We start from the raw sequence: 10,578 nt of genomic DNA on the forward strand, positions 1-10,578 counted from the left end.
AAAAAAAAAAAAAAAAAATCATTCAAACTGTGACGGCCACCAACAAAGTTAGACACTGCACCTTCTTGTTCAATATTTATAAGCAGAGCTACAACCCATTAAGACAACTAATTTAAAGTCATTAATGTTTCTGGGTATTTTACTTCAACTAAGTGAATAATTTATAACCACTTAGTAATAAAAAGGAAGAATATATGTGTCTTGACATAAGTCTGTATCCTAGGGACTGTTCACCAAGATAAAAGACCACACTGGAGGTTATATTCAAGAAAAATGGAAGGAAACAGAATTTGCATGTTCTCTGTACCATGAGGCTGGGAAGCATGGGAGTGAACTTTAGGACATGATCCTGATGGAAGAGAAGGCACCTTATGCCTCCAGCATCTGTTTAGTTAAGAGTTCCTTCAAGGTATTCCCACAATGTCATGCATATCTCCACTCCCATGTGATTTACAGATTCCTTTTCATTTTCCTTCCAGAAGTGGCTTTCCAACTTCCTCCATGGTAAATATCAAGACAACTTCTGAGGACCTCTTTCTCTGTGAAGCCTTCCTTAATTATTCTTTGTTGTCAAATGTTTCACACCAACCTCCAATACCACCATGTATTCACTATGACTGTGCATGTCTGATTCTGGGTTTCCATTAGAAAACGATTACTGTTGATGGACAGAGATATTAGTGACACATTTTATATATGTATAGCATCTTGAAAAGGTTGAGTAAATACTTTAAAATATACAAATCAGGACTAGTACCATAATTTAAGAACTCTTTAGATTCATAAAAAGCCTGAAGGGGGGATTCCTGGCTCTATTCTGTCTCAAAAAAGGATATGTCTCTCCTTATAGAACTCTGTAGCTCCTAACACTCTCAGCAGCTCTGATGACACAGAATAAAATTTGCCAATGCAAGGGAAACTACATATACTTCCTTGTAGTTACTAGATGAAGTTGACATAATTTCACAGCTCAAAGATCATAGCCAGGGTAGCTAAGAGCAGAACTCGAATCATCTTGTAATTTAAATGTGTGCTATGAATTCACAGCCCTACAGTTTATTGGTTGGGTAATCTCTGACAAATCACTTAAAGATTGTCAACTTGGATTTCTTGCTTTGTTAAGTGGAGATAACACACATGAGCCTTCTGTATATTTTTAAATGAGATAATATATGATGGCATTATGTCTAGAATATATTAAATTCTCAATGGATTCTTTGTAATCTTTTCATTCCAATGAGTTTTCTCAGTAACGCACTCATTTCTTTGCCCATTAATCTGTCTATCCAGCTCTCTTTCTATTCATCCATCTTTACATGCAGTAAAATGCTATCCTAGACAAGTTCTTTGCTACACAATTATACTACTGAGAGCATAAAAGACCGTGCTTTCCTTCACAGGACCATAAAATTGAAGAAGGTGACACATGTACCCACCTGCCTCTAGAAAGGACAATGAGAATAAAGTAAACATTGAAGAAATATTCCATGACTGTGAGGGACTAGAGAAAACACTGGGTCTTTTAGGAGGGCCATGAAATGAGAATATGCTTCACAGAGGAAATTGCTAAATTAAAATTTGAAGGTGAAGAGTGGCTGGTCTTTCCCAGTACTCCCTGACCTCCCCACTCCCCCAGATCCACTATTCTATTTCCTTTTGGAAAAGAGCATGTCTCCCATGGATATCAACCAAATGCATCATAACAAGTTACAGTAGTCAAGGCATTTATCCTCATATAAAGGCTAGACAAGACAACCTAGTAAGACAAAGGGCACCCAAGTGCAGGCTAAAGAGTCCCTATTCTTAATGTTAGGGGTTCCGTAAGAACACCAAGTTATACAATCACAGCATAAATGCAAAGGACCTAGATCAGATCCGATCTTCCTGATGGTCATTTCAGTCTCTGTGAGCCCCTAAGACCCCTTATTAGTTTATTCTGTGAGCCATTTCTCATGGGGTCTTGATCACTCTGCTTCTAGAAATGTTCCTCTCCCTCTTCTTCTCGATTCCCTAAGCTCTGTTGTGAGTCTTTCCTATCAGTTTCTGGATGAAGCAAGTGTAGCTTTAAACACTATCAAACTGTTTCTTCCACCTTCTAGGTTCTTGATTTTGAACATATGTAAGTATATTCCTATGGAGCTATTGAGCTGACTACAATATGACTAAAATTAACTAATATGGAGAGCCAGACAAATAGTAACAAGTGACAAAACTACAGAACACATATCCAGTGTGCATCTTGTGCTTTGCTATGTGCTACTGTGCTAAGTACTTCATGTTACATGGTTTGATTATACAAAAAACACTTTGAAGAGACACCACTGCCTTCCATGAATAATAGTTGTCCTTGGGACATATCTGAAGATTATTGTTAGAAGATTTGAGCCTAAACCCAAATCAACTATAAAACAAAATGACGTGTGTGTGTGTGTGTGTGTGTGTGTGTGTGTGTGTGTGTGTGTTTATACATACAAATATCCATGGCAGCTGTGGTACACATGGATTTTAGGGGAAAACTTGTGGTTGTGATGATGGAATGAGGGTTGTCAAACTTGTTGGCAAGTGCCTTTGTGGGACTATCAGTGAAATGCAATATGGAATGAGGAATTTAGACCTTATAATTTAGGCCATTTGAGTATAATGGCTTACCTTTTGGTATATACTCATGTTCATCTGCCTTAAGAGAAATTCATGCAAACATCTAACTCAGTCCTTAATGCAGAGTATAAGTAAATTGCTTTAGGTAGAGATGTGATGTAGCCATATATAGTGTGTTCTCCAAAGATCATTCTAGCTATCATGGTAGAATGTAGATTTGTGAGTGATAAGTTTAGAAGAGAGGGTGCTGGAGAAATCCCAGTTAGGTGTAAGAATGTGCCAAATAGTTACAGCCTGTGGTCCAGAAATAAGGAGTGAATTTGTAAACTTCTAGATGCTAAATGTGTATCTAAGTGCCAGAGAATACCAGGACCATTTTTTATAAGGGTTGATAATGTGCCCAGCTATGGACCAAGTATCTCTTGGATGTCATTTTTCTACCTACATGTGAGTCTGGTATTATTAACTCAAGTTCATACACGGGAAACAGAAATTATGCAGTTTTACTTACTTAATAAAGACCATCCAGTAAAACAATAGAGAATTAACTTTGCAATTTTATTTAAAAAAAAAAAACATTTTCTAAACTTCAGGAGCCTCAAGTAGCTCTTGTTCCAATTTGGATATCTTCTCTGCTCTATTTGAGTGCCAAACCCTCCTTTCCACAGCCTGTAGGACACTGGGGAGTGGCTACTTAACAGCTACCTCATAAAACCATGTCGCAAATATGAAGACAACAAGTCCCCCCCTCAATGTCCTTCCCAGTCTGATGAGCGATGCAGCAGCTTAGCATCTACCCGGCCTCTTAGGAGGAAGCCCAAGCTACAGAAACACATTGGAGCTGATTTTAGCCATGTACTCAATTCCATGGCTCTGGTTCTCAGCTACCCATTCCATCTGCTGGAAACTACTGCGCACCACACACTGGACACGGAGCCTAATGAAGCAGAGAGAAGCCAGGTGTTCTCGCTCTGGGCCAGGAGGCCCACAGCCACCTTGGCAGCAGAGGGAGGAAAGACACAACAGAAGAGTCAGACCATCATATTTAGGCTTTTTGATGGCCTGTGCAGGGTAATGGGGCATTTCTAAGTTGTGTTTCTGTGAGGCTGCTTCTGTTGGGCAAGATGTTAATAAATGTTCCAGGGGAAGTACAGAGTCTGCAGGCAAGATGGTATCACAGACAATGAATGCAACCAAGCAGCCTTGCTTTGTGTACTGCAGGCCTTCCAGAGTCTTAACAGAATTAAAAGTAATACATAAATCTCCAAGAAGAAGGTACATACAGAATTTTGATTACAAAATGCTAGCCCCACTCCAAATGTGTGTGTGTGTGTGCTCTTGGGTATATGCATGGGAACACCCACATATATGTGGATATAAGAAGACAACAACGAGTGGCTTTCTCTATCATTTCCACTTTAGTTTAGGAGACAGACTTTGCCTGACACTGGATCATTGATTCATCAAAAATAACTGCCCAGGGAAATTTTTGACTCTGCCTCTCCAGCACCGTGATAACAGGTATGCAGCACAACACCTGGCTTTTTACATGGGTGTGGGGGAACTGAACCCCAGGTCTTCATGCTTGTGAACAAGTAAATCCTTTACCAACTGAGTTATCTCCCTAAGTCAACAAAATCTCAACAAAAATGTGGTGACCAGCTAGTATATGCACTATTTCCCTTCTTCTCCAACATCCAGAACCAATGTTGGCAACAGAGCCATCATCACACTGCTCCAGAAACATTCAAGTAATGCTTTGATGTCATTAGTTTGATGTGCTGCGTGTCAGTCAGTCTGCCTGTGGTGGGAAGCATTTTATGAAGATCAGTATGATCGAGGATGTTTTACATACCATCAATTCCAAAGACATAAACTACAAGTGATTTCAGATGCTTATATATTCAACCAGCATTTATTAAATGCGTTGTATGTATTGGGTTTATAACTATGAAATATCTATTTGAGAGAGAAAGACAACAAACAAGCACAGAAAAACAATCTTGGGCTATAGTCTTCTGGAATATTCATATGCATGCTAATGTAACAGATAGTAGCCAATCCAAAAGGAGAAAAAAAAATCTGACTGTTTAACATGGGAGAAAGTGATATGAGAGATGTAAGGTAAGAAGGAGCCAGGCAGCACAGCAGCTATTGGTAATGGAAGACGCAGAAAGAACCATGCACGGGAAGGACTAGACAGGTCCCAAGCTCTGAAGAAATGATATGCTAGCTGTGTTCATGACATGTGACACCAACCAGTACAAGGAAAATCAGAGTAGATGATATTAGGGAAGAAAGCAGGATGCAGATCTTTATGATACAGGGTCTTTACTTCAGAGTTTAGAGCACAGATGGCATTCCAAGAAGAGTGGGAAACCACCCAAGGGTCATAAGTAACTATTAACTAGCATAGGATTTTGATGTTTTTAATTTCTAGTATATACATTAAAAAATGAAAATAAATTTTAGTAATATTTTACATAAGCAGATAATATCAACATGTAATATCACCATGTTATCAACATACTGAAATTTCAATTTATAGTTTTTTTATTAGATATTTTCTTTATTTACATTTCAAATGTTGTCCCCTTTCCTGGTTGCCCCTCTGAAAACCCCCTATCCCAAGCTCCCCACTCACCAACCTACCCACTCCTGCTTTCCTATCCTGGCATTCCCCTATACTGGGGCATTGAGACTTCACAAGTTCAAGGGCCTCTCCTCGCACTGATGTCCGACAAGGCCATCCACTACTACATATGTGGCTGGAGCCATGGGTCTCTCCATGTGTACTCTTTAGTTGGTGGTTTAGTCCATGGGAGCTTTGGGGGTACTGGTTGGTTCATATTGTTGTTCCTCCTATGGGGCTGCAAACCCCTTCAGCTCCTTGGGTACTTTCTCTACCTCCTCCATTGGGAAACCTGTGCTCAGTCCAATGGTTGGCTGAGAGCATCCACCTCTGTATTTGTCAGGCACTGGCAGAGTCTCTCAAGCATTTGTTGGCATCCATAATAGTGTCTAAGATTTTGAGAGAAGTATTCTAGTTGTTGTGTAGAGGGAGACTGAGTCAGATGCAGAGTGTAGTTACAAAGAGACAGCAAGAGGTGATAACAGTAATGACTGTGAAAAAGGAAGGCAGGACATAGTTTTTACATACATTCAAGAGCTATACTTAGATTTATTCACTAGAATGCTGAGACTCCATGTAACAAACAAGGGATAATATCCATCCAAAGTTTATCTCAGCTGCTGTGTGTTCATTAACAATCTCAGCCCGAAATTCTGTCTGTCCTGACATGGTAAAACAAATTACAAAGCAAAGACCGATTTTAGGAAAAAAAGAAAAAGGAAACAAAAGAACTCTATGTGACTTTAAAAAAAAATACTGATGTAAAATGAAAAACTGCCCAATTGTCTTATAGTTTTCATATAGTTTATGAAAACTGTGAAGAATAAAATGGGTAGTTTTGAAGGGTTGGGTGACATAAAGATGTTTAGGATAAATGAAGAACTGAAGTCAGATTGGTCTTGAAGAAGAGAGAAACAATTTACTTGAAGCCATGTAGGTATATGGGGTGTGAAACCGTAAGAAGGCAGAACAGCACTCTTGGTAAACCTGGAAAAAATAAAGATGCATAGGTAAAGCTGAGTGTGATTTTATGTGACCTGAACGTGCAACCCAGGAAAACACACAGCACAGCACTTATGTATGTTGGCTGCATGCTGCCTGGGCATTCTCACTATTTCCCTAGGCTCCTAGAGCAATCTTCGAGTTTGCTGAGTCCCATTTTAAGGAACTGGAAAACTGAGACTCAGAGAAAGGAATGACTTTTTCAAACCCATGTAAACGGAGGCTGACTGGGTCAGCATTAGCACACCACCATTCCAGACTTCAGGAAGACTGCTATTTACTGCCTGAGTTCCAGAAATAAACTCTGCAACTGCCTCTGTTTTGATATATGACCTCCCATAATATGACAATCTTGTCTGCCTTTCCACCATCCTGATTTAAAGTTCACACAGAATTAGGACCAAGATCCTCTCCACAAACACCAAGCACCACTCTTCCATGTTTTCAAACACTGATTTAGATCTAGCTATAAATATCCCTCTTCCTAGGGAAGACAACCCTAAGAACTTGGTCCATCTAAGGAAGGAGTCAGACAGAAGCAAATGCTCACACGCACAGGGGACCGGTACTAACACAAGAAGACAAAGAAAATCCAGGAGACTTCACAGTGAGTTGGGACTGCCACAGTTAATGAAGTCTTTAAGTGCTTGCCTTTTGGGGTTGAATGGCCTTTTCATAGGGGTAACCGAAGACCATCAGAAAACACAATTATTGACATTACAGCTTAAAACAGTAGTAAAATTGTGGTTATGAAGTAGCAATGAAAATACTTTTATGGTTGTGGGTCACCATACATGTAGAATTGTGTTAAAGGGTCACGGCATTAGAAGGGTTAAAAATCACTGTTGGAGGGTATCCTCTGGCACGTGCTAGGGATGCTTTTACCGTCTTGATGATATCATCCATAAAATGTGAATTATTGTACACGCTAAAAAGGGGTTCTGCTGAAAAGCATATACAGTGTACATATCATTTAGCCTGCTGCCTGGAATAAGTTAAAGGTGGGTAAATGGGAAGACATAATTTATAGGGGTCAGTTTATTTATTTAAGCCACACAACGAAAATTTCAGAAGAGGGAATGTGGAGGTCAGAGCACACAGATTTAGTAGAAACAGTGAAAGTTGCACACCATGTATTTTCAAATGTCATATTCATAAGCTTGAACACACAAAAGGTGATATAGGAATGAAGTTACGGTAGAGAGAGGAGTGAGAGGGGCAAGGAAGAGCAGTGAGCCAGAGATCCGCGTGGCCTCACCAAACAAATGCGCAGGTTCGGAAATCAGACAATGATACGTGGGATCCTCCCACATGCAGAGTCACACAGGTACTCAGAGGAAATGATGATGATGTGAGATGATAGAGGAAAAGGGGGAAAGAGGGGGACAAGGATGAGCCGATCTGCTCTAACTAAATGTGGACCATTGCATGAGATTTTACTACAATGTGAGCCAACTGCCCCTCAGGCAGGTCTCATGGAACGATCCAGGGGCTACGGCATCAGAACGGAAATAAGAATCAGTTCTTTGGCATCTATGAGGCTCATGCTCTCAACTGCCCTATTCTTCATGGTTCCAAACTGTGGCTTCCTAACAGTGCTCCTAGGAGACCTTGCTTCTCAGGCCCAGACAATAGTTCTCATGCCTTCTGCAAGCATGCACTGCTTCTCTTGTACTCTTAGTAGGAACACCCTAGAAAAGAGCTTGCAGGTTCTGGCTATAGAGGCTCTCCTTATATTCCCTCATAACCACTTTAAAATTTGAAGTGTTTACGGTTATCCTCAGATGAGGCAGCATGGTTCTCAGAGAGGTGAGCTCTAACTAGGGGCACACCCATTATCTTCAAGGGGGCTTAACAGGGAGGGAAGTGACACAAGTCATAGGAGTAGTCGGGAGGCACTGGACAAGGTTCCCTGTATCTGGGAACACAGGAAAGACTTCCGTCTTCGGGCTCAGTGCCAGGAGTTCCTACCTCGAGATTTGTTCCTCCGCTTCCTCTTCCCCGCAGAGGTGCTGCTGCGCGAGGCTGGCTGCAACTGACCGATCTCCACGGGTGTGTTAGCACGGAAACTCTCCTTGAACTTCTGCATCAGGGACTCCACTGTTTCCTGTGTCGCCTCAGCTGCTGCTACAGGGTGGCAATGGGGCTGAGGTTAAGGCTTGACCCACTCGCAGTCTCTGGGGGACTGGGACTGGCCACCTTAAATCTCTGAAACTTCATCTGTGTCGGACCCACTAATAACACTCAACCGCAGGTCATCTCACTAGCCTAAGGACAGGTACAGTGTTGGCATTATCTATCACCGACTGGATTTTAGTAATTAGAATAAGCTCTTGATATATGATAGTGAAAGGTAGGTATAGTCCATGTTTCAAATAACTTCTAATCCAGTAGGATATATATCTGGGCAGTTCCAACATCAAGCAATGTTTTTGAAGTATAATATAAGAAGGAAGGACACCTCACCCACCCAGAAAGTCAAGGCAGCGTTCTTGGAAAAGCACTATTGAAATCGAACTCATAATGATACATAGCAAGTAGAGAAGACAGCAGAGGAGGGTAGGAGTGAGAGGACATTGGGGATGAGAGTGTCCTAAGCAGAGGAGAAGCAAGTGTGGTGATCTGAGGGCAGAGCAAGGAAGCTATTCAGTAAGAGAAGAAAGTGCAGTGTAGGTGTGATGGAGTTTGCACACAGAATGTGCTAAGGAATGAAGCATGAGAATGAGGACACCTTGTACACAAGATTTAATTTAGATTTCATGTAAATGGTAAAGATTTATCACTGAATGGTTTTAAAGAAGATGATAATATATTTAAATTCAGTCTCTCTGCTAACTATTACTAATGAAAGAGAGGGGAAATACAGAGAAATGGGAAAGGACGCAGAAACTAAGAGTTCTGCATAAGTCCCTCAGGGATAATGGAAGTCAGAATGGGCACAGCAGCAGTGGAGAGCACACAACAGCTGAGTGATGATGCTATAGTATTGTGGGATGCAGCTCACTTAAGTCCACATCCCAAACTTAGCAAAGGAAGAAAAGGGTTTCCAAACAAGTCATGGGACTTTGCCAGCAACCAGTAGTCAAGCCCATGAATCTGCCAATGTATGTGCAACAACCCACTGGTGACTTACCCATGGCCACATTTCCAGTTTCTAAATTGAGACCAATAGGAAATCCCCATGGATAGACAAAGTGAGGTCAGAAGTTTAGAGAGAAGCTGTAGACGATAAAAGGAAAAATAGAGGGAGGATTGAGAAAGAAGATGAGAGATATTATCAAAGGCAGCAGGAGGAAAGCAGAAGAAGAAAACAGGACACACCCAAATGGCCTCAGTACCTTTGTTCTGAGAAATGTCCAAAGACAGCCATGCCTTTGAAATCTTCAAACTCAGTCTCCCTCCACCCACATCTGCAGAGGATGGGAATATCTTCTCAGGTGGAGTTTCCTACCACTTGATGCCACGAGGTGGCATGCACTGGAGATTCAGTTTTCTTTGGACAGATTTCTTCAGATTTGATAGAGAAACCTCCCTAATCTCTCAACACCTACTTACTGTTTCTTCAGGAAAAAAAAATCATCAACTTAGACAGATGTGTCTGCAAGGTAAGTCAAAACCAGAGGGTGAATTTGGATATTAGGTTCTGTGGGAAGCCCCATCTTCAGGGACACAGGGAGAATCAGATTGCTAAGAAACACAATTGACAATGCAAATGAGCCATATGGTGGCATTATAGCTTCCTCAACTCTGTCTTTTGCTGTCTTCTCCCGAGTCTTCTCAAGTCAGGTAAATGAAGGTGATCCAAGGAGATTCAACTTACATGTTCCCTGTTTCTCAAGTCAGGTCTATGAAGGTGATCCAAGGAGATTCAACTTACATGTTCCCTGTTATGCCTACAGGCTGCAATACTACAATTCTGACAGGCAATGCTATGTGAAACTTAACTCAGTATGCACAGAAAAGAATGATGTGAGCAGAACCATAAGAGGAGGCTAGCCTCTGCTCAAACGTTTGGAAGAAGAAATGGTCTGGCATCCACAAAGGAAGAAAAGGAAAAAGAAGAGAGGGAGGGGGGAAAGGAGAAAGAAATATCAGAAAAGAGAAAAAGCAATATCGATGGGCTGGAAAGGAGACCCTCACCATTAGTTGGATTTTTCTGCCTCAGTATCTGTAAAAAAAAAAAAAAAAAAAAAAGGTACTTAGTGGGTGAGGGAAAGGTATCCCCACCTCCACCTCACCCTTTGAAACCAACAGCAGGCAGGAGAAATAGCCCTGGACTCATGACACTCCGGAGATCAGACCCTGCACCTCTCCTGAGCACTGCAGTACAGCTGACCCTGCAGTGG

The 10,578-nt window shown here is 41.3% G+C and overlaps 1 protein-coding gene across 3 annotated transcripts in view; it reads right to left on the bottom strand.

Annotated features, from left to right (window-relative positions):
- The window catches only part of Astn2 (astrotactin 2), a 958,131-nt gene that overhangs the window by 683,439 nt on the left and 264,114 nt on the right, over positions 1-10,578 (bottom strand). For 2 of the 3 annotated variants that reach the window (XM_029539608.1, XM_021201333.2), the window contains exon 4: positions 8,204-8,359. The exons of the other annotated variant lie outside the window; for it this stretch is intronic. In XM_029539608.1, the coding sequence (XP_029395468.1) occupies positions 8,204-8,359 (156 nt within the window). The remainder of the gene's footprint in view (positions 1-8,203; positions 8,360-10,578) is intronic. 3 annotated transcript variants of the gene reach the window in all.

Source organism: Mus pahari, chromosome 6 (assembly GCF_900095145.1).
Source record: "Mus pahari chromosome 6, PAHARI_EIJ_v1.1, whole genome shotgun sequence".
NCBI classification, from domain to species: Eukaryota; Metazoa; Chordata; class Mammalia; order Rodentia; family Muridae; genus Mus; species Mus pahari.